Source organism: Panthera tigris, chromosome A2 (assembly GCF_018350195.1).
Source record: "Panthera tigris isolate Pti1 chromosome A2, P.tigris_Pti1_mat1.1, whole genome shotgun sequence".
Classification (NCBI taxonomy): domain Eukaryota; kingdom Metazoa; phylum Chordata; class Mammalia; order Carnivora; family Felidae; genus Panthera; species Panthera tigris.
The window spans coordinates 161,596,646-161,622,761 of NC_056661.1; the positions used below are offsets into that span (position 1 = coordinate 161,596,646).

At 57.4% G+C, this 26,116-nt stretch overlaps 1 protein-coding gene and 1 long non-coding RNA gene across 4 annotated transcripts; one reads left to right on the forward strand and one right to left on the reverse strand.

The window, feature by feature from the left end:
- The first annotated feature begins 7,856 nt into the window (after window positions 1–7,856).
- NOS3 (nitric oxide synthase 3) lies at window positions 7,857–25,948 on the forward strand. Of its 3 annotated transcripts, none has more exons than XM_042975385.1 (26): window positions 7,857–8,099; window positions 9,376–9,481; window positions 9,827–9,975; window positions 10,185–10,347; window positions 11,625–11,716; window positions 11,811–11,952; window positions 12,150–12,289; window positions 12,398–12,572; window positions 13,161–13,262; window positions 13,868–14,062; window positions 14,168–14,241; window positions 14,423–14,567; window positions 14,826–14,930; window positions 18,041–18,108; window positions 18,507–18,623; window positions 18,733–18,907; window positions 20,266–20,398; window positions 20,512–20,590; window positions 21,045–21,232; window positions 21,816–21,988; window positions 22,260–22,470; window positions 22,557–22,644; window positions 23,872–23,993; window positions 24,753–24,901; window positions 25,264–25,458; window positions 25,578–25,948. In XM_042975385.1, exons 1-26 carry the CDS (start codon window positions 7,942–7,944, stop codon window positions 25,737–25,739), a joined length of 3,606 nt encoding a protein of 1,201 aa, XP_042831319.1. In that variant the 5' UTR covers window positions 7,857–7,941; the 3' UTR covers window positions 25,740–25,948. The 3 variants fall into 3 exon arrangements, with proteins under 3 accessions (XP_042831319.1, XP_042831336.1, XP_042831330.1); XM_042975402.1 differs by having other exon boundaries at window positions 12,216–12,289; XM_042975396.1 differs by having other exon boundaries at window positions 9,379–9,481.
- On the reverse strand, window positions 10,311–15,615 carry LOC122235706. Its single transcript, XR_006213708.1, has 3 exons — window positions 15,164–15,615; window positions 14,131–14,223; window positions 10,311–10,380 (listed from the first exon to the last, which is right to left on the reverse strand). It is a non-coding gene; the product is annotated as an uncharacterized LOC122235706 (long non-coding RNA).
- Window positions 25,949–26,116: the final 168 nt, after the last annotated feature.

Genomic DNA, 26,116 nt, shown 5'->3' on the forward strand with positions numbered 1-26,116 from the left:
CAGTAGTCCAGGGGAGGGATGTCAAAGACTTGAACCAGGTCAGAGGTGATGGAAAGAGGCCTGTTTGCTGTGTAACTTTAGGAGGATCACTAAATCTCACTTTCCTTACCTGTAAAATGAGGAGACCAAACAAGCTGATCTCTGAGATCCTTTCCAGCCCCAACAGTGAGTGATTCCCTTAATTCTACACAACTGCACTCCCCACCCATCAACAATTCCTTTATTTTCCCCCAGCACCCAACTCCAGCTCCACCTCCTGCCTTTGCTTTCTGATCCAAGCTCCCTTGAGTCCAATGATGACCCCACAGATAGCACCCTGGTCCATCCTACGTATTTATTTCAAACCAAAAATAAGTGCAGTGGGGGACCCACAAGGGTAGGTGAGAAGACCCTCAAACCCATCAGTCTCCCACTGCACCCTGCTGTGTCCTCATCACTGTAGGGTCTCTTGAAAACAAATAGACCTATGGTACAGACTCCACCTGCAAGGAGTTCATAATCTAACTGGGGAGAACTAATGAGCATGAATGTCATGAAAACAATCTGGTGTGACACTGTATTTCAGAGGGGATTTCAGAGGAGGGAGGGCTCTGACTGTGTTAGAGCACCAGGAGGACTCCCTCAGAAGGCTGGGTCCTCCTGGGTGGGCAGGGTTTTCTTGGGTACCCAGAGGGAGGGAGTGAACATTTTCATTAAGCAAAATTCCAATAGGAGTCAGATGTGGAGTCCTCCCACCGATCTACTTACTCCCAAATGACAAAGAGGGGAGGTCAGCTTAAATTTCCTCTGCCCGAGAACCTAATAGCCATCTGTATTTTTTATTTAGGGATGGAGCTCAGCCTCCTCAGACACAAGAAGGGGCTTAAGCAAGGCTCCAGAACTTATCAAATAGTAGAAGCTCCAGAATTATGATATAGGAGGCACTGATGGGGAGAGAGAACCTGATTATAAAGAGGGCACTAAGATACTGGTCTAGAGGCTTAAATTTGCATGTATTCCTTTAAAATAATTATTTGCTAAGTACCTATTATGTACCTGACACTGTTCTAGGATATAATTGTTGTTGTTTTAAAGTTTATTTATTTATTTTGAGAGAGAGAGAGAGAGAGAGAGAGCAGGAAAGGAGCAGAGAGAGAGAGAGAATCTCAAGCAGGCTTGGACCTGTCAGTGCAAGCCCAACGCAGGGCTCAAACTCACGAACCATGAGATCATGATCTGAGCCGAAATCAAGAGTTGGACGCTTAACCAACTGAGCCACCCAGGCATCTCGTTGTTGTTTTTAAATAATGCCCTCAGAGTTTGCAGAACCAGTGCACTGTTTGACATAGTTGGGGGGTTATTTTTGGTGTTCTGAAGGACTAAAAAATATTAAGGAGCATATCACGCTTTGATGCCACCCTGCCAGGGAAGCTGGCCTGGCAAGAGATCCCAAGCTCTCTTGGCTGCACAGGTCCAGCTGGGCGGGAGCTCTGTCTCTGTCCAAGGTGCTGAAAGCCTTCCATGCCAGATTCAGCAGGAAACCAGGGAGGGCAGCTCAGGTGAGCAAAAGAGGGGCCCTTCTACGGACACAGTGAATATGACAGTCACCCCAAACCATGAAAATGCTTCAGTAACTGGCCAGTAGTTCCAGGAGGCAGCATACGGTGAAGCAAGAGCTGGCTTTGCCAATTGGTGCTAAGAAGCACCACTTCCGGTCTCACTTACGTATGTCCAGAAAGTGCCTTCCTCCCTCATCTCCACCCAAGTCATCAAGGAAAACATATGAATCCTCCCCTGAACTTTACATTTGAAATTCCTTGGCTTTCCCTTGGGGTTTGTGTTGCTTTATGAAATATTAGAGCCAGAAGGGAACACTTTCATATTTTAGATGAGAAAACAGATTCAGAGCAGTGCAGATTCTTTCTCAGGAATGTGCCACAAGTTAGAAACAGAGCTGTACAAGAAGCAGCTCTCCTGGTTCTTAGTTAAGTGATTTCCCACCCCCGACACCAGACCAGGTCAGGGATTATACACCACATATAACAAGAACTGAAAGAAATCAAGAATTCAAGATGTCTTTGTGTGGGTGGGAGGGTGTGCATTGGGGCGTATGTGTATGAGAGAGACAGACAGACAGAGAAGATACAAGACCCAAACAACTCTAGATACAGAGGTGGCTTTGTCAGTTCTTCATAACTATTCCCTGTTCATTCTGCCAATCTCATCAGGCAGAATCCAGAGCCTACCCCAGCTTGGGTGGGAGAATGAGCATGAGAATGCTAACCCCAAACTAACTCCACATCCTGAAGGGTAGCTACCTCATCCCATGAGTCATCAACCAACATGAAGGACTAGAAAAGAGAACTCAGGTCCCACCAGGTCTTCCACTCCATCATCTCCCCAGTTCATGTGCCCCATGCTGTGAGAAAGCCCTAGAGAAATGCAGAACATACAATCCAGTCCCTGGATCTTGAAAAGTTTGCAATTAGTTGGGAAGAAAACATGCTTACATGTGAATAGATTATATATTACAGGAACTAAATACAATTAATGGCATCCAACAAGAGAACTCACATGGTCCTAGATCCCATGTGGCAAGAAGTGGTACAAACAACGAATGCTTTGACTTCAGAGTAAGGAGATATGGTTTTAAGGCTAGAAAGGGAAGGGAAGGGAAGGCTTTACAAAGCAGGTGTTAGGGAGAATTTGTCTGAGGGCTCAGGACACCTCATAACTGTCCCTCTGGGTAATTAGCAGTCCAGAGTGGGGCCCTGTTGTAGGAAGATAGAGCTGATAAGGGTGTGAAGGTAATAGCAGAGGCCGATTATGCACGGGGGCCCCAAACGTCCAGCAGGAGAGGATTCAGTTTTTCTCCCCTGAAAAAGAAAGGGATCAGGTGCTCCCTCTTCTGGATGCTCAGGGCAGAACAATATCTAAATTAGGATCCTCCAGGAACTGAGGTTGGCCAGTTCCTACAGCAGCCTAGGCTGGAATTTAGGAAGCCAGACAACAGAATGGGAACCCCAAGAAAGGACTGGATCATCATCAACAGCAGGAATGTCTAGTTCTATAATCATTGGGAGTCAAGAGGCTTATAATCCAGTTGGGAGGGCAGGAAGACAACATAATGTCTAAAGAAAGGAGTATCAGGGTTTGGGATCAGGGTCTCTGTATTTCACAAATCAGGCTACAGGATCCATAAGCTTCTTGTCTCATCCTGGGTTGGAGAGAGGGCCTGGTCCCTCCCTAGAGCACCTTAGAGGCAGGGAGAAGGGGTTCCGCCTAGCCAATCCTCGTGATGGTTGCTACGGAATTTCCATGCTAGGCACACTTGATGTTCAAAGCCACAGTTCCCAAGAGACCCAGCACCACAGCAACCACACCAGGAAACTGGGCCAGGCTGAAGGATTGGAGGAGACAGAGAGGAGGAGGGTGGGGGCAAGGGGGCAGGCCTGTCAGACCAGTCCCTGACAACTGTGGCCTCCTATGTGGAGGCCCTATGGCCTGAATCAGGGGCCCCCATGATCGTCATTCAGCATTCCTCAGCTTGACCCTTAAAAACTCTTCATTTTCACTCTGGATCCCAGGAACAAAAGGCAATTTCAAGTCCCCATGGATGTGAAAACATTCATATTCATCTTGATGTTCTTAGTCCAAATTAGCGTTGAAGGGGCAAGGACCAGAAGAGGAGGCAGGTCAAGGAGGAAGTTCCAGGAAACACTTGCCCAAGGGCACATGCATATGTGTGTTTACACATATACACACATACACATACACATACATATACACACTCACGTACATACACACTCCTGCTTACACACATGCACACACACACAAACACACACACACAATCTTTTCAGGTCTGTGGTTCAGAAGAAACTGTCTAAACTTCAGAGAGAATCAAAGCCTGGAGATACCCAGGTTTCCCTCACAAAGATAGTGCCAACTCCCCAGGAGCTCCCAAAAGCTGACCGTCACGGGTCACTCCCAGAGTAAGGTCTTAAGAGTCTCAAAGGTCTCTCCACCCCCTGACTTTCCTATTAGTCTGAAAGCCAAGAGACAGAAGAGTATCCAGAACAGGGTCAATGTGCCCTAGGGAGCCCACCTGTGCAACTGAGGCAGCATCTACAAGCGTCTACGAAGGGAGGCCCCAAACTCCTTCCCCCAACTCTCACAGCTGCTAGAATTGCCTCCTCTCTCAGGAGCCCTGGCACCTGATGTTCATGCCTCCAGTTGTGCTAAACATGGCTCCCTGCACCTTCAGTTCCCCATACTGGGATGGCCTGTGCAGAAGCAGGGAGGTTTCCCAAGAGAAGACACCCCTGTTCTCCCAGGGTGGGCTGGTCACAGAGCCGTCATCAGGAACTTCAGGGCTTTATGCAAACAAACCACTTCAAGGTTCCAGAAGATTGATGTGGACGCACACCCCAGATGGGCCCAGAGGTGTGTGCCCCTGGCCCTTGCTCATCCTGGGTATCATAGACCAAGCGTGCCTGAGTCCAGGCGTTTTCTCCAACCTCTTCTCTTCAGCTCTCTGCTGCCCTCATGTGGCTCCCTCAAGAAGGGCTGGGGCGGCACGATGGCTCCACAGTGCCAGCACAGGAGCCCCCTTTAGACAGGCAACATCTCCCACTGCCCGAGCCCTAAACACCCCAGACCCGGCCCAAAGCCCCTCCGCCAAGCATCCAGCCTCCACCGTATCATCTGGAAGCTGAGCAAACCTCTCTGCTCCCAACCCAGCCAGCATGTGTTACATCAAACGGAGACTCCTGGCCGAAGAAGGGTGCTCCCCTCCCTCTGCTGGGTTGCCCCCCTTCCCTTCCCTTCCCTTCCCTCCTTTCCCCTCTGTTCCCCACCCAGGCCTTGCCAGCAGGCAGGAAGGAAGCTGCTCATAGTGGGGAGGGTGGGGCATTTCCAGCTCACACTGAACAACTCCAGGTCGGGCTATAAAGAGTCAGGGCCTTCCGCTCCCGTCACCCGCCACCCTCAACACCCCCCAGAGCCCTACACACCCCCCCTCAAGGCCAGAGCCTTCCCTCCCCCAAGGTCAGGGCATCCCATCTCAAGCCCTGCCCAGTGCTCTGCTCTGAAGGGAAGGCAAGAACAAGGTTTGCATCTTTCTCAGGGAGCAGGAGGAGCCACAGGCCTGGCTACCTACCTAAGAAGGGTCTGTCACCTGCACGGACCAGGGCAGATGGGGGTGGGGTCTGGACCAGCCTTCCCAATGGCAGAAAACACAGCCACTGCCAGGGACCCAGGGGTTGGGCTCCCAAACGGATTCTCTTCAAAGACCTTCCAGCTTAAAGTCCCACAATCCAAAATTAAAAACTTTCCTATCAGTGGAACTTCAAGTCTGCAGGTCTTGAAATTTTTGTCATTTCAGAAATTACTCTTTAAAATGCACCTGCTAATAAGAGCAATGGTCCACTGAGCCGCATAAGCCTTAATGCCCTAGCAGGGATGACTGACAAAGAGCAAAGTGGAAAAAGGCATGACTGGGCAGGGCCCTGAGGAGGGAAGAGAAAGTCCCCAGCCCACAGGTGGAAAATTCGGGAAGGCCAGAGTCCCTCACTGGAAGTTAGGACCCACAGGCCAGTACTGGCCACAGCCCCAGGAAGAGTGGGAGAGGAAAAACTTCCCTGTGGTGAAAGATAAAGCTTTTCTCTGTCTTTCCTTTGACACTTTCTCCTCTTCCTAAAACCTCTGCCATGGCTCCCTCTGCCCAGATCAACGTCAATATAGCCATCAGCGCCACCGCACCTCGTGACCAGAAAATGCTCCTCCTTGGGACCCATCACCTTTCACAAGACTGACGTTTTATTTCGGTTCATCCAAACCTGTCCCGCCTCAGCCGACCCCTTTCTCGGTGGCCCCTCTCCCCTGCCTCCGGAACACAGCTTCCAGTCTCTAGATGGCTGCACATGCTCACAGCTAAACAACCAATGTTCGTGAAGCATATACCTGGTACAGTGTACTCAGGCCCAACAGGATCCCTGATGAGAAGAACTTGACCTGGGTCTTCCGGAGCACGCACGTTCATGGGGGAGAGAAGTCAAAGACAGACAGCAAAGCTGCCTAAGAGCCACCCCTGGGAGGAACCAGAGCAAGAGATATTCCCAGGGCCTGGAGGCAGGGGAGACAAACAGTGGCCTGGGGGGTGGGGCAGCATAGAGAGAGGGGGTGCTGAGGGAGGCCTCACAGAGGAAACACACTGGGGCTGTGTGGTGGTCAGGTCCTTCAGGAAGTACGCCAAGAAGGAGCTAGAAGCCAAAGACATCCATTGGGAGTCATGTCTGTGAAAGATAAAGGGAAGGCAATGGAAGCTTCCAGAACAAGATGCAGGTCTGATATCTGTGAATGGAGAGAAGGAACAAGGATTAGCCAGGAAGAGGCTCAGACCACAGTGAGCTCTGGGAGGCTCTCTGCCAGGCCAGCAGGGGCTCTGCATAGTGAAGACCCCGCAGAATGGGAAGCAGAAGTGGAAAGGGGCCTGAATCCACCTCCTGCCTTGCTGGGAGAAGGGGGTGAGTGGGGTGGCGGCTCGGGCTCCGGGGCCCTCGGGGGCGGGTCTGGATTGGGCTTGGACCTTGTGCGTCTGCCTCCCACTTGCCCCTTTGCAAGAGAGCGGGAGCAAACCCTCCAGGTGTTCAGGAGCTGAGGCCACTTTGTGTTTACAAGGTCCCCTCACCCACCTCCCCCCAGGCTGGCAGACCCTACCTTCCTGGTGTGACCCCAGAGCTCACGGTACAGCCTGTTCCTTCCGGCTGATCCGCCTGCCCGGCCCCCACCCAGGCCCACCCCAACCTTACCCTCCACTGCTTTTCAGAGGAGCCCAGCCAACACAAATCTCCGTGTTTGTTTGTCTGCCTGTCTGCCTCTCCCAGTCTCTGCCTCTCCCAGTCTCTCACCTTCCGTTTCTTTCTCACAGCTTCTGTGAGTCTCTGTGGTCTCAAATCCATGAGGCTCTGACCCCTAGACCAGAGTACCCCAGCTCAAACCCTCTCTCTAGCCCCCCGCCAACCCCGTGGCTTAGAACTACAAACCCCAGTTTGCACGACGGCCCGAGGTGCCTGAAGAGGGCTGCTGTGCACCTCCTGCACCCTGGGTATTGTAGTTTCCCCGTCCCTGCACTCTTGCGAGATCTTCCCGGTGGGCAGGCCCTGCCTCAGCACTGACCGCTGGGCCTATCCGCTGACCTACCACCCCCGGGGAAGCGTGCGTCACTGGATGACAGGGTGGGGGTGGAGGCCCTGGATGGCAGCTTCCTGCTCTTTTGTGTCCCCCATTTGAGTCATGGGGGGCGGGGGTTCCAGGAAATTGGGGCTGGGAGGGGAAGGGATACCCTAATGCCAGACTCAAGGACAAAGGGTCGCTGAATCCTTGTTGAGCCTGTATCCCCAAGAAGCCAAAGGCACTCAAAGGTGGGGGTCCAGGAGGGCTTAGCTGTAGACAGAGTGGGGAAGGAGAGCACCCGGAGGGACCCTAGGGGTGCCCGTGGTCACTAGGAGTCCGGGAATCGTCCCCTGCTACTGACACAGCATTCGCCTCCCACCCAAGTCCTCGGGGCAAAGCCAGCAAGGGCAAGGGCCAAGTCCTCCACTTTGGCCAGACAACACTGACAGGCCTCTCTGACCCTCTGGTTGTCCACCCTGCCGACTCCTCCCCTAACCCCTACCCCCTCCCTCACTCCCACCCTGCCCCAGGGCTCCAAGAACACCTGGCTTCCCACTTATCAGTCCTAGTCCTTTGAGCGGAACCCAGGCGTCCGGCCCCCCACCCTCTGGGCGGGCTTGGAGCCCAAGGCTTTAGAGCCTCCCAGCCTGCCTTGTTCCTGTCCCATTGTGTGTGGGGCAGGGGCGGGGCAAGGGCCAGCACCGGAGAGCCCCCTCCCACTGCCCCCTCCCCTTCCTAAGGAAAAGGCCTGGGCTCTGCTCAGAGTGCCAGAGCGGAGGCGAGGCTGACATGGGCAATTTGAAGAGTGTGGGCCAGGAGCCGGGGCCTCCCTGCGGCCTGGGGCTGGGGCTGGGCCTGGGCCTGTGCGGTAAGCAGGGCCCAGCCTCCCCGACAGCAGAGCCCGGCAGGGCACCGGCACCCGCACCCCCACCCGCGCCAGACCGCAGGTAAGGACCCTGGAAGCGGCGAGAAGCAGGGGGCAGGGGGGAGGGTGTCAAGCCCTAGAGCCCCAGGCTGGGAAGGGCTAGAGCCTGTAGCCCGGCCAGGAGGACCAAGTCGCCCACACAAAAGGGCTACCGGCGTGGATAGAACAGGACAATCAGGGAGGTTCGGAGAAGAGACCAGGGTCAGGACCAGCAGGCAACAGGTGAAAGCGGGAGGTAAAGGTGCCGGTTTACCGGGTTTGAATTGCTACTCTGCCGCCAAGAGCTGTTTGACTTTGAGCAAGTTACTTCACCTCTCTGAGCATTTATACATAACAGGGATATAGCAATAATTACTCCATGGGATTGTTGCGGGTTTCTGGCTCACGACAAGCCTCCAACAAACGGTGAGGATTATTTAAGAGAAGAAAGGGGCCGGGGAGGGTAGTTACAGGGGAATGAGAAGGCGATCTAGAAGGGGAGAGAGTTGGCCCAGGAGACTCAGGACCTTGGCATGGGAGGCTGAGAAGAGAGCAAACAGGCCGCATTCCTCTCCTCCAGGCCCCACCTCCTAGCGGCTGTCAACCCCAAACTAACGTGGTACCTTCAGCCCCAAGAAGAGAGAGAGGGCGGCTGGAGGCCAGGTGGGGTGCCAGGCCAGGCAGGGTGGCAGGGCCGGAGGCAGCTCCACGGGGAAGGCTCCACACTGGCGCACCCAAGGTCCGAGGCCCTCCCTTCCTCCCCGCTGCTGGCTTCAGCCTCTGGGAGGAAGTGATAAGGCCTCTGAGGCCTCCCTTCACACAACAGTTACTATCAGCAGGGGGTGACTGGGGAGGAAAATCTGGGCTGAGGAATCCCAGGGTTTCCCTCAGCTCAAGGGTGGGTTCCATCCCCCTCCGGGGGGGGATTGGACCCCCCTGTCCAGAGGGGGTGAGGTGGGCCCTGAACAGGGATGAGACCCACCCTTGGGCCAGGGGCTCAGGAGCTCAGTGCTTGCAGCCCTGGGCAGCCCAGGGTCTGGCGACTTGGGAGACAGGTGGGCCTGGGTTTTAAAGGGACCAGTTCTTCCCATGTGGCCCGTGGCAAGATTCCTAACTTTTCTGAGCCTCAGGTCCCTCCTCGTCTGTAAATGAGGACGCAAATATATTATCTACCTCCTAAGGTTTTCGAGGGGGCTGACAGAGAAAGTGTAGGAAAGCCCATGGCAGGCAAGCAATCAATCACTGCGGTTCTGAATGTTGTCGGAGGGGTCTCTGGGGGAAAAAAGTTCCTCCCCCATGACCTCTCCCCTGGGTCCCAGCAGTCCCCCCCTCACCAAGCCCCCGGAGGGGCCCAAGTTCCCTCGTGTGAAGAACTGGGAGGTGGGGAGCATCACTTACGACACCCTGAGTGCCCAGGCTCAGCAGGTAAGGCCGGGAGCCCTCCCCGTCCCCTGTCAGGGTCAGGGGGGCGAAGGCCAGTCCCCTCTAGAACTCGCCCTTTGGTCTCCAAAGACAAGAGAGACTGGGAAGAGCCAGAGGAGATAAGGGACGCCCAGGGGACTTTGGTGACTCCCGGCCTCCCGCCCTTGCCCCAAGTCCTACCATAACCTGGCACAACCTCACCCCTACTTCCAGTCTCGGTCCCAGCCCTGAACCCACACCTGCCCAGACCCACCCTCCCTCTGCCCCCTCCCCTGCCTCTGCACCCTGACCAGGTCCTCACCTTTGTGCTCCCTGCTCTCTCTGCCTCTGCCCTCCACCCCAACCCAGGAGGGGCCCTGCACCCCTAGACGCTGCCTGGGCTCCCTGGTTTTTCCACGGAAACTGCAGAGCCGGCCCTCCCAGGACCCACCACCCACTGAGCAGCTGCTGAGCCAGGCCAGGGACTTCATCAACCAGTACTACAGCTCCATCAAGAGGTGACACCGTGCCTTGAGACCCACGGCCCACCCTTGTCCTCTGACCTGGGGCCCTGGTCCTGCCGAGGCCTCGAAATGATGACCACCTTCCCCAGGAGCTGCTCCCCATCCCACACCCTGACACCAGCCTCCCCCCAACACCCACACAAAGCCTGGGGAACCTCTCCCCCCACCCCTCGCTGACTCGACTTCCTTCTGCTCCACCACAGGAGTGGCTCCCAGGCCCATGAGCAGAGGCTTCAGGAGGTGGAAGCCGAGATAGCAGCCGCAGGCACATACCAGCTTCGGGAGAGCGAGCTGGTGTTCGGGGCTAAGCAGGCTTGGAGAAATGCACCCCGCTGCGTGGGCCGGATCCAGTGGGGGAAGCTGCAGGTGTGGCTGGCTAGCAAGCACCCAGAATGGGGACTGGGGGACACGAAAAAGGAAAGGATCAGTGAGGGCAGCCCCTGAGGTTTCCCTGGGGGGGTCCCAAGCAGTGGGGACTTAGAGATCGGTACCCCTGGGGAGCCCCCAGTCCAGTAGCTACCACCTGGTTGTTACGTCCAGAGGCAGTGTCTTGACTGGCTGCGAGGAGAAACACCCAGATACACTGGGTCAGTGAGGACAGCTGAGCCATGGTCCCTGGGTGGTATCATCAGTTCAACAGAAGCAATCTTCTGGAAGAGGCCCCTGGCTGTTTCTTCCGTGCCGGCCTCACCTGCCCAGCCCAGCCCTCTAGTGCCTGCCTGGGCCCCACAGACTCCTTCACGCTCCCACCACTGGAACAGCCTAAGAGAAACGAGCTGACCTGCAGGGGAACTTAACCCATGACCTTGGCCTCCTTAGCTGTAACTGGCCACCAAAGAATTTGGAATAAAGCCACATGCTCAGCAAATCCCAAAGAAGTCTCGAATAAAAGAAGCATCCTGTCTGAACCTTGCATACCCTTGAAGTTGTTCAAAGCTCAGCTTTGAACCCATCAGACCTTCCAAATGTGATCACACTCACTGCTACATCCCTCCCATGGCCCCAGGCCAGCCAATGCCACCCCCTGCTTCGGTCACTAACACAAGCAGGAAAGGGATCTCCCGGCCCCCTGCGGCCCCCCCCCCCCTCAGCCAGTCAAGATGGCTTCTACTAGCATAGGAGTATCAGGACAGGCAGACTCCCGGACGGCCACCTCGTGCAGCCAACCCCCTTCCCATCAGCAGTGTGCTCAGGGACAGTCTGATGACTGGCTGGCGGTCACCCGCCTTTGCTTGAGCACCATGAGGTAATGGGGAACTCACCACCCACACCCTTAGGTGGCCTCCCCGTCAGTTGGCACCCCTCCCTGGCCGTCGGGTTGGTAGTGACTGGGTCCCTCCTCTGTGGCAGGTACTGAGTCAGCTTCTGCGGGGGGGGGGGGGGGGGGGAGGGGATGTCCCAGCAAGGAGATAAAGGCAGACAAGGCTGCGTTGGGTGTGTGGGCCACAGGGCAGGAAGGACTCAGTGTGTGTGCACGCAGTCAGGGAGGCTCCTTGGAGGAGAAAGAACCGTGACGAGTAACACCTCCAGCCTTTGGAGGCTTCTCAGGAGGTGGCAACACCCTCCCCTGCCTCGTTACCTTCTCCTAGAGCTGATAGTCAAGACCCCTGTGTCCCCCTGTCCCCCTGCCTTGGCTGGCTCAGGTGTTTGATGCCCGGGATTGCAACTCTGCCCAGGAGATGTTCACCTACATCTGCAACCACATCAAGTACGCCACCAACCGGGGCAACCTCCGGTGAGTGGGCCCCCCCCCAACACTGTGCCAGATGGCATCCCTCCCCTAGGTGCCAGCAGAGGTGGGGCTCTGACAGCTGTCGTCCCCATGTCAGCTCGGCCATCACAGTGTTCCCCCAGCGCGCCCCAGGCCGCGGAGACTTCCGAATCTGGAACAGCCAACTGGTGCGTTACGCGGGGTACAGGCAGCAGGATGGCTCCGTGCGGGGGGACCCAGCCAATGTGGAGATCACTGAGGTGGGCACAGAGAGGCGGAGAAGTGGAGGCCGGCCAGTGAGGGCTCTGCGATGGGGCACGGGGTCCAAAGGGTGGGCGATGAAGCAGGGAGGGGGGACCCTCACTGAGATGATGGAGGGAGATGCCGATGAAGGGGGTCCCTGAGGAGAGTGGGGGGTTGGGCCCCTCAGACGCCCCTCTGGCCCTGCTCCCCGCAGCTCTGCATCCAGCACGGCTGGACCCCGGGAAACGGCCGCTTTGACGTACTGCCCCTACTGCTCCAGGCCCCAGATGAGCCCCCGGAACTCTTTGCCCTGCCCCCCGAGCTGGTCCTCGAGGTGCCCCTGGAGCACCCCACGTGAGCATGGCAGGGCCTGGGTCAGGTGGTGGAGGGGCTGCCCGGGGGTGGGGTGGCCAGGCACCGAGGCTCCACGGGCAGCTTGATCCCACACCCCGACACCCCCAGGCTGGAGTGGTTTGCGGCCCTGGGCCTGCGCTGGTACGCCCTCCCGGCGGTGAGCAACATGCTGCTGGAAATTGGGGGGCTGGAGTTCCCCGCGGCCCCTTTCAGCGGCTGGTACATGAGCACTGAGATCGGCACGCGGAACCTGTGTGACCCGCACCGATACAACATCCTGGAGGTGAGGACCAGAGGGTAGGGAGAGGGTGCGGGAGGGGGCGGGGGGGAGCTGACCCGCACCGATACAACATCCTGGAGGTGAGGACCAGAGGGTAGGGAGAGGGTGCGGGAGGGGGCGGGGGGGGGGGGGGAGCTGCCCGCCCCATCCCCTCCGGGCTGGAGCCTTTGACGTGCAAACAGATCCACAGACTGTCAGCAGCTGGGAGTCTGACTAAGGTCCCAGCTGCCTCTCAAATTAGAACTTTGGAGGCTCTGGGACCACAAGTTTGGGGCAAAGGAATGCATGTGTATTGGTACAAATATGGAATTGTTTTTCTGGGAATAGGACCTATGGCTCTATAGCTTTCATCAGATTCTCAAAGCAGATCTTGCAAAACAATGTTAAGACCCATTTTAGAGACGAGAAATTAAGACCCGGGGCAGAGAAGTAACTGACCCAGGGTCCCTCTATGTTTTGGGGTGCCTTTGCAGGCAAGGACCTGAACCAGCCCCAAACTAAGCAGTCAGGCCTCTGGCCACCCTCGCGCCTCCTACTCCGTCCTCTCCCCTACACCTTGTCCCTACCAACGCTATGCACCCCTGCTCCCAGGATGTGGCCGTCTGCATGGACTTGGATACCCGGACCACCTCATCCCTGTGGAAAGACAAGGCAGCCGTGGAAATCAACTTGGCCGTGCTGCACAGTTACCAGGTACACAGGCCCAGACCGGCCAGGAGGGCAAGGGGCTGGGGCTGGAAGAGAGGGAGGCACTTAGAGACGGGGCAGGAGTTGGAGACAACAGGAAGAAGTGCCATAGTCCGTGAGGCACACTGGGCCTGCAGGTCTGGGGACACAGCAATGCAACTCCGGTCCGGGGACACAGCACATGCGATTCCGGGTGCCGCGGTAGGATGGTCTGGGACGCCGGGAGCCCTGCTGACCAGCACATGCTCAGTAATGCAAGCCCCCAGGGCACAGTGGGTATGGTGGTTTGTGGGACCCGCCGGCTTCTGGGAATGCTAACTCCAGGACTGAAGGCCTGCTGAGCATTGTTGTTTGAGGAAACTGCCTGCTGAGGACTTGGCCAGAGTTTAGGATGTTTTGGTTGTGGGGGCAGGACATCCAGATGTGGGAGACCGGAGCTGCTGCTACTGAGCCTCGGGGGTGGCCGTGCATGCTGCATGGGTGCAGGGGTGACAGCATGGTAGGGGGACACGGCCTGTGTTAGGTGTGGGGTGACCCAGGACACAGCGGTGGTCAGGGTGACAAGTGTGGGTCTGTAGGCTGAGTCTAAGCCCCTGCCTCCCCAACCCCAGTTGGCCAAAGTGACCATTGTGGACCACCATGCTGCCACGGCCTCCTTCATGAAGCACCTGGAGAATGAGCAGAAGGCTAGGGGGGGCTGCCCTGCCGACTGGGCCTGGATCGTGCCCCCCATCTCCGGCAGCCTCACCCCTGTGTTCCATCAGGAGATGGTCAACTATGTCCTGTCCCCTGCCTTCCACTATCAGGTGCCCACCCCACTTGCCCGCTGTCAGCAGCCCCCAGGGGCCTCCAAATTTTTGCTTTCTTTACTTACCTCCTCCTCCTCCACTCCCCCCATCACTCCCCTGCAGCCAGACCCGTGGAGGGGAAGTGGGTCCAAGGGTGCCGGCATCACCAGGAAGAAGACCTTTAAGGAAGTGGCCAAGTAGGTGCCCTAGGAATGCTGCTGTTCCCCCACACCCAGGGCACCAGCTTTAGCAGTGGGAAGGCCCACCAACTCCCACACCCACCACTCAGCGCCCCAAGACCTTGCTTGGACCGTGCACCGGGGGAGGCCCTGGCTCTGTGTGCCTGGGACCCCCCCCTCACCCCACCCTCGCCTGCAGTGCGGTGAAGATCTCTGCCTCACTCATGGGCACCGTGATGGCAAAGCGAGTAAAGGCAACAATCCTGTATGGCTCCGAGACCGGCCGGGCCCAGAGCTATGCACAGCAGCTGGGGAGACTCTTCCGGAAGGCTTTCGATCCCCGGGTAGGGCTAAGCCCAGAGGGGTGGGGACCTAGAAGGGGCGGGGGGGGGGGTTGATCTATATCTTCAGATGTGCTCTGGAGGACAGGAGAGGGTCACAAGTCAGAGCCCAGGAGGAACCCCGGGATCCAAATGGATTCAGGGATTGAGTAGGGGCCTGAGTCAGGGTCGGAATCGTGCCCTGCCTCGAGAGCCCAGAGTAGAGGTACAAGGGCAGCAGAGACCAAGTCCCTGGGACATCTGTCTTCTCCTTGTCCACAGGTCCTGTGCATGGATGAGTATGATGTCGTGTCCCTCGAGCATGAGACGCTAGTGCTGGTCGTGACCAGCACATTCGGGAATGGTGATCCCCCAGAGAATGGAGAGGTGAGACCCAGCAGTAAAGGGGCCACTGGGAATGAGGGAAGACTCAACATGGAGTGGCTGGGCAGGAACCCCATCCCCACGAGGGAGAGTGGTGATGCCCTGAGAGTCCCCCAGAGTGCGAGTGTGGACATTCCACTGGGACCCCAGAGCCTGCACAAGCCATTCTCCAGGTCACACAGGGGCTGCCCCTGACACACACACACACACACACACACACACACACACACACACACCTGCTTCAGTGTGTCCCCAAGTCATTTCCATGATCAGTACAAGCATTTAACACATGGAAGGCACTTCTGGGCTGACCGACGAGGTTAGACTGCTCTCAAGCATGGACAAATTAGAAAAACAGCGATACTCTGCCCGCTACGCAATGTCGGCTTTTCCTTTTCTTCTTTCCTTGACGAAAGAAAAAGAGATGTCAGCAGAGATCAGGCAACTTCGCTTTCTGAACAAATCCTTAAAGAAGCAAACTAGAGCACCGCCACAGAACACTTTATTATTAACCATTATCTTTCCAGCTTCTCCGTCCCTGGCGGCCCCAGCTGCACTCATTTCTAGGGCTCTCATGTTTCAGCGTCTAGGCGATAAATGCCTTCTTAGCACAAAGTACCTCCTCAAGTACCCTAAAGCAGAATTCCGATGCAAGCCTTCCCCCTGCCGTGCGGCCCATGCCGGCCCCCATTCTCATCTGCCTTGCAAAGGAAGATAGAATCACTTACTCTTTTAGTGTAAGAGTAGTGTTTTGACTCATGTGACCCACGAGCCAACGAAGACCCAGCACATTTCCATCATCTGGGCAGTCCCCTTCGTCAATGCCTCCAGCCAGCCCCTTCCCAGGCCATCCCTACCGAAGGCCAGCAACCTTCTGACTTCTGTCACCTTAGTTTCGCCCACTCTAGGATGTCATAGAAAGGGGAGCACACGGTAAGTGTTCGGCCTGCTTTTGAGGCTCATCTCACCGTGAGTGATTCAGCACCTCATTCCTTTCGACGGCTGAGCAGTGCTCACTATGTGACTACAATGCGTGTTTCTCTGCTCTCCTGCTGACGGACACTTGGGCCATTTCCAGTGTTTGGCTATTATGAATCAAGCTGTCGTGAACATTCTTGTGCAAGGCTTTTGTGGGCCTATGTTTTCATTTCTCTTGGATGAATACCTCCAAGAAAATTGCTGGGTCATCGGGTAAATGTGTGTTTAACTTTAAGACAAACAAACAAACAAAAGAAAAACCCTGCCGAACAGCCAAATGGATTGAACCGCACACTACGGTCTGTGCATTTCAATGTATGTAAATTTTATCTGATTTTTTAAAAAATGGAGCAAACCTAGGAATACGCCCCATAGAAAATGGGGTGTATTCACTAAAGACGCTAACAAGAATGTGTACAGCAACATTGTTCATAATAGTCCCAGACTGGGGACAATTCCAATGACAATCAACAGTAAGAATGGAGAAACACATTGTGGTTTTATTCAAAGTCCATACAGCAATGAGGGCGAACGGATCACAACCACATGATATAGATGAACCTGACAATGTAACGTAGAGGGAAAGAAGCCAGACACAAAAGAATCAGACCATAGGGTTCACTCTGTATTCAGTGCAGAGAAGACAAAACGAATTCGTGGTGACTTAATCAGGAGAGTGGTTGCCCCCGCGGGGTGGGGGGGGCTGGTGACTCGGAGGGGTAAGGAGGTGAATCCTAGGATTCTAGCGATGTTTCTGGAGAGGATGCGGACTACGTAGGTAGGTTCAGTTTGTGAAAATCTAGAAAGCTGGACATTAAAGACCTGTGTGCTTTTCTGCATGTGTGACCCTTCAACAAAAGGTTCAGAAAACAAAATTTAGGCAGTATTTGAACCTACAGACCCCCACCACCCAAATGCATCTACAGTTAATGCTGAGATGTCCCAGCCTTGCCGCATTTCTGGCTTTTGCTGCGCCAAGATGTTCCGGCAGAACATGACGCGGCTCAGCCTTCCAGAAGACGAGATGGAGGCATGGCAGGGAGACTGAGGGCTGTTCTCCCCCTATCGAGTTGGCTGAAACATCAAGGACTGGCCACATCCAGTGCTGGCAGGAGTGAGCAAAGAGCACTGCTCTACCTGGTTGCTGGAGGACGGTCTGACTCACCTTCCTCATCAGGTCTTTAAATCCTCTGACTTGGTAACTCCACTTTTAAGGGTGGCCCTACCGAAACACGCAAAAGAGGCAGCAGGAGTGTATATATGCAAGTGCTTGGGCATCGGTCATAGACCACCCAGAGGTCCTGAGTCAGAGGGAAGTCTCGTACATGTAGTACCTGCCAATGAGGGGGCACTATGTAGCCATTCCAAAGAAGGAGAGGTCGGGGGCGCCTGGCTGGCTCAGTCGGTTAAGCATCTGACTTCCGTTCAGGTCATGATCTCGGGGTTCGTGAGTTTGAGCCCTGGGTCAAGCTCTGTGCTGACAGCTCGGAGCCCGGAGCCTGCTTCGGATTCTGTGTCTCCCTCTCTCTGTTCCTTCCCTGCTTGGGTTCTCTCTCTCTCTCTCTCTCTCTCTCTCTCTCTCTCTCTCTCTCTCTCCCCCCCCCTCCCTCCCTCCTTCCCTCTCTCTCTCTCTTTCCCCCTCCCTCCCTCCTTCCCTCTCTCTGTCTCTCTCCCTCTCTCTCCCAAATAAATAAGAGTTTTAAAAAATTGTGTTTTTCGAAAGGAGGTCATTCTTCATGTGATGACCTGGAAGGAAGAACATCCATGATATATCCATGACAGGTTGTTAAGAAAAAGCAGATAAATATGGTGTGGCCCCATTTTTATTTTTTAACAAACTATAAATACAGATACATTTCTGAGTACAAGGAAACAGAGCTCGGAGGTTAAGCACCTGTCAACAGGGCCCCTGCCTTGGGGGCCCGAACTAGAGGGAAGGTAAGGGTAGATTTTCCCTTTTATCATTTTATGGTTCTGCCATGTTTCCAGAAAGCCACTACCTGGTTTGAAATTTTCCAAACAAAATCACAATTTACAGATAAGAATTCTAAGGATCAGCCCAGTACAGTTTTCAACTTCTGTGTGGTTTGAAGTAAAGCAAAACTAACCACGATAACCACGCTTCCCCTCGCCAGAGTTTTGCGGCAGCCCTGATGGAAATGTCTGGTCCCTACAACAGCTCCCCTCGGCCAGAACAACACAGGTGAGTGGGGGTGGGACTTTGGGGGGGAGGTGGAGGAAGGGCAGTGAGGCATTTGGAGACAACGAGGAAAGGGGGGCTGAAATGTTCCCCCTCTGCACCTCCACAAGCTGGAGGGCAGACGTGAGGGGGCCTGGACCCCATCACAGCTCAGAATGCCCTCCTCCCTTGTGACCTGCCCACTCACAGTCTGGTCAGTCCTGAGGTGTCCTTCAGAGAGAACAAGGCGGGCACGGCAGGGCCTGAAGGCGCAGAGATCCCTGGGAGACAGAGCCAAGCCCGAGGACAGGGCCCTTCTTACCCCAGATGCAGACACCCTGAAGCTGTCCCCTGGCTGTGTCTGGGCCCGCACCGAGCCTCCAGCTCCCTGTGACGGCCCTGTCTTGGTCTTCTTTTGCCAGGAGTTACAAAATGCGCTTCAACAGTGTCTCCTGCTCAGACCCGCTGGTGTCCTCCTGGAGGCGGAAGAGAAAGGAGTCCAGTAACACAGACAGTGCAGGGGCACTGGGTACCCTCAGGTCTGGGGGGGGCTGCAGTGAGGGGAGGAGGGGGAGGGCGGGCACGCTGCCTGGGCACGCGTGGGGCTGGAACGGGTGTGGGTTCCAGTGACGGCTCCCTGCACCCCAGGTTCTGTGTGTTCGGGCTGGGCTCCCGGGCGTACCCCCACTTCTGTGCCTTCGCCCGTGCGGTGGACACACGGCTGGAGGAGCTGGGTGGCGAGCGGCTGCTGCAGCTGGGCCAGGGAGACGAGCTGTGTGGCCAGGAGGAGGCCTTCCGTGGCTGGGCCCAGGCCGCCTTCCAGGTGAGCCCCTGGACCTGTCCCCGCATCTGACCCAGGCCTCCGCTCCCACCTGAACACCCAGACTAACAGAGCTGTGACTTTCTCAGCCTGGGCTTCCTCCAGGGGCAGCTCTGCCTGGTCTGGGGGTCATGCCTGAAGCTGGCCAGGCTCCTTCTCCCACTCCTGACGCCCTTGCAGGGCAGCGCTGGCCCAACCAAGGTTCCCAGGCTACAGCTTAGCAGGTCTGGGCCGACGGAGAGGAGGAGGACATCCTTGGAGGGGGGCTGTGGGGGCACCTGGCGCAGGCAGAGGGCTTGCTGGGGTAGAGAAAGTCCAGCTGGAGAAAGAGACAGGCTCAAGTTGGAGGAGGAGGAGGAGAATGGAAAACAAGACTAAAGAAACCACATGAAAGGGAGTGCCTGGAAGCTAGGAGTGGGACAGGAAAAGCAGGGCGCACCGTGAGATTTTAGGGACACCACTTTAAAGACGTGAGGTCAATGAGAGGAACATCCAACTAGAAGCAGGAAGGTGCTGAACTAACTCACTAACTCCGGCAGCAGCGGTGGGGGTAGGAAGGAAGGGAGGGGGCCCGGAAGGAAGGAAGAGATATAAGACTTTACACACACAAAAGAAAGATTAACAAGACTGGTGACACAGGTCGGAGGAGAGGGAGCAGCCAATCACAGAGGGACCCTGGATTTCAAGGCGGGAGCTGGCCAAGCAGTTTGCAGGACTTGTACCTGAACAGAAACAAACAGAATATGCACCCTCCCAGGGGTCTTGCCCCAGGGGCCCCCTCCAGCCTTTGTGAGCCACTCAGGAGGGACAGACCAGCCAGAAACCCTTTCCACAACCCCCCCAAATGCAGGGTCCTGCGCCAGGAGCACTCTAGGGTTTTACATAATCTTCGCCAGAACCTAGCAGGGTGTAAAGATGGGGTCACTGAGGCACGTGGAATTTAAGCACAGGAGTCAGGGTTTGAACGCAGGTCTGAACGCACAGACGTACCGTGCGCCCAGCACCGCGCTCCCTAAGAGATGAACGCCCACCAGATTAAGTAACCAGCCGGTGTGACCCGAATGAGTGGGTGTCAGGGCAGAGCTAGTGCAGTGGCCCGGCCACGAAACGGGCCGAAGAACGAGGCACGGTCAGCCTCAGCCTCCATTTCGATCCCATTCTCCATCCCGCCACCGGGGCCGCCCCCCGCCACAGGCGTGAGCCGCGGCAGGGCCCCTCCACTCCCACAGTCCCCGGAATGGAAGGCGACAACCGGACACCCAACAGGCCAGCTCGGCCTCCCACCTCAGCCCCCCTGAGCTCCTCTCTGCCCCGGCCCTCCCCGGTGGCCAGAGGCCCTCAGCCCCCACCTGGCCCCTCAGGCCTCCTGTGAGACTTTCTGCGTGGGAGAGGACGCCAAGGCTGCCGCCCGGGACATATTCAGCGCCAAACGGAGCTGGAAGCGCCAAAGGTACCGGCTCAGCACCCAGGCGGAGGGCCTCCAGCTGCTGCCAGGTGAGGCTCTGGCCTCCCCCTGACCCTGCCGGCCCCCCCTGGGCTCCCGGGGCCCCAGGACTAACTCTCAGGGGCCGGGACGGGCTTCTGGCTGAGTCTCTCTCTCCCCCCAGGCCTGATCCATGTGCACAGGAGGAAGATGTTCCAGGCTGCCATCCTCTCAGTCGAAAACCTGCAAAGCAGCAAGTCCACGTGAGGACAACCACCCCCGCCCCCACCCACACCTGTCCTGGCCTCCCCCCCCCACACACACACACATACCTGTCCTGGACTCTTCTCCCCTCCCACATCTGTCCTAGCCTCTCCTCCCCCCCCTCCAAACCTGTCCTGGCTTCTCCTCCCCCCACACACCTGTCCTGACCTCTCCTCCCCCCCTCACATACACCTGTCTTGGACTCTCCTCCCCCCACACACCTGTCCTGGCCTCTCCTCCCCCCACACACACACCTGTCCTGGCCTCTCCTCCCCCCACACACACACCTGTCCTGGCCTCTCCTCCCCCCACACACCTGTCCTGTCCTCTCCTGCCCCCACACACACACCTGTCCTGGCCTCTCCTCCCCCCCCGCCCCCGCCACCCCATCCCAACACCCTCCTCCCAGGTCCTCCTCGCTCCCCCTAACTGCCCTATCTCCTCACCCCCCAGCCGGGCCACGATCTTGGTGCGCCTGGACACTGGAGGCCAGGAGGGGCTGCAGTACCAGCCGGGGGACCACATAGGCATCTGCCCGCCCAACCGACCGGGCCTCGTGGAGGCGCTGCTGAGCCGTGTGGAGGACCCGCCTCCGCCAGGAGAGCCCGTGGCCGTGGAGCAGCTGGAGAAGGGCAGCCCTGGTGAGAAGGCGTGGTCTGGGACATGACAGTGACAGCCCACCCTGTCCCCCTGACTTCAGGGTCCCCTTGAGCTGAGGACCTGGTAGGCAGCTTCCACCTCCACTCACGGCCGTAATGCCTGTGCTCAGAGCCGCCTGTGCCTCCTCCTGTCAGGGTGACCTTGCTGCGGGATGGTCCACAGAGGGTGGCTTTCCCAGTACCTGCCCCCCATGCCCCCCAGAAGGCTGCCCTCTCCCTCTGAGCTCCTCCCAAAGTCTCCTCCCGACAGCCCAGCCTGCTCCATAGCTGCCGTCTGGTCCACCCTCTGCCACACCAGTTCCTAGGGTTAAAGTTGGTGGGGGAGAAGCACAGCCCAGACCAACCCAAACCAGCCAGGGCCTCAAACACACACACACGCACACGCACACACACGTACACGGGGGCTGCCCACACAGGTTCACCACCACTATTCAAAGGTAACGTCTCCGATAAAGCACAAGACGTGGATGGTCAGGGCTGGTGTTACCCCCAAGCGACCATCGCCTCAGACCATGCAGTTCCAGCTGGCCTCTTCCTCAGACCTCCCCTGTACACCACCCCCCAGGTGGCCCACCCCCCAGCTGGGTTCGGGACCCCCGGCTGCCCCCCTGCACGCTGCGCCAGGCTCTCACCTTCTTCCTGGACATCACCTCCCCGCCCAGCCCGCAACTCCTTCGACTGCTCAGCACCCTGGCGGAAGAGTCCGGTGAACAGCAGGAGCTGGAGAGCCTCAGCCAGGTGCAGGGCCACCCCGGGCGGGCAGCAGGGGCTGGTGAGGCGGGACGAGCCGGGTGGGGAAGGGGCAGGCACCTGGCTCACGGGTCCTGGGGCTTAAGACCCAGCCCCTGAGTCACTAACTCATCGCTGAGTTCTCGGCGCTCCAGAAACGTTTGTTGGCCCGAACTCAGGAGGCAGAGACCCCAGGGGGCTCAGTTCAGGAGGAGCGAAGAAGGGAGGTCAGCAGGCAGGGTTGGGAGGTTCCAGAGCCGTGACGCCCCGCCCCCACCAGGACCCCCGGCGCTACGAGGAGTGGAAGTGGTTCCGGTGCCCCACGCTGCTGGAGGCGCTGGAACAGTTCCCGTCCGTGGCGCTGCCTGCCCCCCTGCTCCTCACCCAGCTGCCCCTGCTCCAGCCCCGGTACTACTCCGTCAGCTCGGCGCCCAGCGCCCACCCGGGAGAGATTCACCTCACGGTGGCCGTGCTGGCGTACAGGACCCAGGGTGAGGTTGCGAAGGGCCAGGGTCAGGGCCACACGGGGACCCGGGGACGGGCCCCTCATCGGCACCCTCTCCTCCCCGACCCCCAGATGGACTGGGCCCCCTGCACTATGGAGTCTGCTCCACATGGCTGAGCCAGCTGAAGGCCGGAGATCCCGTACCTTGCTTCATCAGGGGGTGAGTGAGTAGTTCAGGGACATCAAAGGAGAGAGTGTCCATCCAAGCAGGGGTGGACAAAGTGCCCCGGGGACGGCCGGGGACAGACAGATGGCCGGGGACAGACAGAGGAATCAGCAGGTGGTCGCACAGGGTGAGGGTGGAAGCTTTGGTGACTGGGAGCAGGGAGGACCGACTCAACACGTATCAAGGATGGGCTGTCCGCTTAAGCGACTTCAGAACTTCGACGAAGTTTTGGGCGTTTTACTCATTTGGACTTAGCATCCTGCCCCAAAGCTTCCCCTCCCAGAGACACGGCTGGGATTCGCCCGGCAGCTCCTGCTGCACTTAGGTACACTATGTCCCCTGCTTAGTTGACTTTTTTGAAAGTTGTATTTATTCGTTTGTTTTTGAAGTGGGGGTGGTGGGGGGGGAGAATCCCAAATCCGCAATGTCAGCGCAAAGCCCAACATGGGGCTCAAACTCACGAACCGGGAGATCATGACCTGAGCCGAAATCAAGAGTCGGATGCTTAACCGACTGAGTCACCCAGGCGCCCCATCCCTTGCTACATCCTCGAGGTCAGTCTGACTGGGGAGGCAGTCAGGCACTTGGGAACTGTGTCCTGTTCCAGGATTAGTCCTCACTTAGTCCAGGGAGAACTAGTTAAGTTACCAAAGTATCAGTAAGGACTGGAAGAAAGTTAAAGTCTTCAGGATGCCCTTCCTGCGTGCCGCGTTCAGAAGTCTCACCCCACCCAGCAGCCAGGACCCAAAGTCTCAGGGGGGACTTAAAAGAGTTTCCAGGATGGGCACCAACTAGGTCCCGTCACCCAAACCCATCAGGAGGAATCACACACTGTACCAATCTACTGAACACGATCCAAATACCCGTATTAAGGCTATGACTGAAAATGAGTGAACTCGTTATGAGCCAAAAGCTGTCCTTCCCTTCCCATGTTTTGTAAATCTCTTAAACTGAGATATCAGAACATTCTTCACTTCAAATTACATTGTATTTCCTGTGACCCAACCTCCAGAAGCACAGGTCCAGGGAGTTTCTGCCTGCAGGTAGAGTTCTTTCCATAAACACATCGTGCTCACTGTGAGCGAGACTGTGTCGAACACATGTGGCAAGTATCATCCCACTTATCAGTGGAACCTGAGTTCTCTTCTCTCCCCTCAATGGAAGATGGTAAGAATCGGGGGAGCTGGGAAAGCACAGGGGCCGACAGTGTTTCTCCACTAGGGCTCCCTCCTTCCGGCTGCCGCCTGATCCCAGCTTGCCCTGCATCCTAGTGGGCCCTGGCACAGGTATTGCCCCCTTCCGGGGATTTTGGCAGGAGCGGCTGCACGACATTGACAGCAAAGGTGAGGCTGGGGGCCAAGGGAATGACTGGAAGGCAGGAGGGGGGAAAGGGACAGAGACTGGAAGACAGAAACCTGGAAGACAGGAAGGAAGGCAAGGAACAGGCCACAGAGGTGAACAGAAACTTAGTAGATCAACCAGAGGGCGGTGCCCTGTTCACTTGGCTCCCTGGTGCCAGACACAAAGTAGGCAGTCGAACCGGATTAAAGACAAGGGTACAGGGGGAACTGGAAGTCTGGAGAGAATGGGGCTAGGACTCAAATGGCCAAAGTGTACTTGGGACTGCCCCAGAGCTCACCCAGCTGTGTCCAAGACCCAAGGAAGCTACAGGATGTTCAGGTTGGACATGGGGTGTGCAGGGCACCCGGTAAAACAAAAGGAGGGGGCTGTGACGGAGACAAGGCAGAGAGTGCGGAAACTGAGGGTGTGGAAGAATATGGGGGTGGAGCAGGGACCGTGCTAGATGGGGGCTCTTAGAACTTCCGTGTCAGATGGTGCCAAGGGCGTCTGAGTCAGAAGCCCCACGTTCTAGCGCAATGCCACCGCTGGTCGTTCCACCCGAGGAGCCACCACCTCTCGTAAGCTGCCTCCCCGTGAGCGTCGTCTCCGTAAACCAGGGTCGGGCAAGGTCTCTGTGAAAGCATTCCGCACTCTTCTGGAGGCCAGACACCAGAGGCTTGGGCTGTCAGTAGCCAGTGGGCGAAGTCGCTAGGGCTGCGCCCCTGGGAGGGGGCTCTCCCAAGCCGCAGTGCTACTTGCAGGGCTGCAGCCGGCCCCCATGACCTTGGTGTTCGGCTGCCGATGCTCCCAGCTCGACCACCTCTACCGCGACGAGGTGCAGGATGCCCAGCAGCGCGGGGTTTTTGGACGCGTCCTCACCGCCTTCTCCCGGGAGCCCGACTGCCCTAAGGTGCGACCCCCTGAGGCCGTGGTAACCTGAAGCTAGGGGCCGGGGAAGCGCCCTCTTGCGCTCCAGCAGGGCGCCCAGGCCCAGGCCCGACCACGCCCCTCCGGTGCGCGCCCTCCGCCCCGCCCCTCAGCTGGTGCCCCGCCCCTCAGCGGGCACCCCGCGGCACGCAGGCCCCCGCCCCCACTCGGCCCCTCCCGCGTGCCTTTTGGTCTCACCCACCTTCACCAAGCCCCGCCCCTTGTTTGGCTCCACCTCTCTAGGCCGCAGAGCCGCGCACTTAAGCCCCGCCTGGCCCGCCCCTCCCCCGCCCCCGGGACCCACGCGCTCCTTAGGGCACGCCGCTTAACCTCCGCCTCCCTCAGACCTACGTGCAGGACATCCTGCGGACGGAGCTGGCGGCTGAGGTGCACCGCGTGCTGTGCCTCGAGCGGGGCCACATGTTTGTGTGCGGCGACGTCACCATGGCAACCAGCGTCCTGCAGACGGTGCAGCGAATCCTAGCGACGGAGGGCGACATGGAGCTGGACGAGGCCGGCGACGTCATCGGCGTGCTGCGGGTGCGGGGGGCGGGACCATGCCGGGGCGGGGCGGGGCGGGGCGGGGCCATCCCGGGGGCGGGGCCCACTCCCGCTTAGATCCCACTCGTGTTCTGATCCGCTGCCCTCTTTCCCGGCAGGATCAGCAACGCTATCACGAGGACATTTTCGGGCTCACACTGCGCACCCAGGAGGTGACTAGCCGCATACGCACCCAGAGTTTTTCCCTGCAGGAGCGGCATCTGCGCGGCGCAGTGCCCTGGGCGTTCGACCCGCCCGGCCCAGACACCCCCAGTCCCTGAGAGCCCCTCTTGCTTTCCATCCCAGTTCCAGGAGAGGGGCCGTCGGTCTACTCTGGTTCTGCCGCTCTCCTGTCGGTGTTACCAGACCAGCCACCTCTCCCTCCCCTCCCGAGGTGCCGTCCCACCTCTATCCAGAGACTGCCCACGTATTCCAGGGGATGAGGGAAGTGTCTCTCTCTAGGTCTGTTTACCTGCCCCAGGTCCGGAGGGTCCCTCCCAGCAGATATTCCCGGGCCTACTGTCACCCCCTTTTTGTGTTCATTAGGTGAGTTTTAGGTTCCCCTTACCTCCCTCGGGAGTATCTTATCTCGAATCCTAATCTCTAAATCATTAAAATATTTATTATTGAAAATTCACCATAAGAGACTGGACCCGAT

Excerpts from the sequence above, each read along its gene's own strand:
- NOS3 (XM_042975385.1), top strand. The coding sequence starts at position 7,942 with ATGGGCAATTTGAAGAGTGTGGGCCAGGAGCCGGGGCCTCCCTGCGGC. Across the intron at positions 12,290-12,397 it reads GTGCCCCTGGAGCACCCCAC|GCTGGAGTGGTTTGCGGCCC; the intron begins GTGAGCATGGCA and ends CGACACCCCCAG. Across the intron at positions 18,908-20,265 it reads GGGCCCAGGCCGCCTTCCAG|GCCTCCTGTGAGACTTTCTG; the intron begins GTGAGCCCCTGG and ends CTGGCCCCTCAG.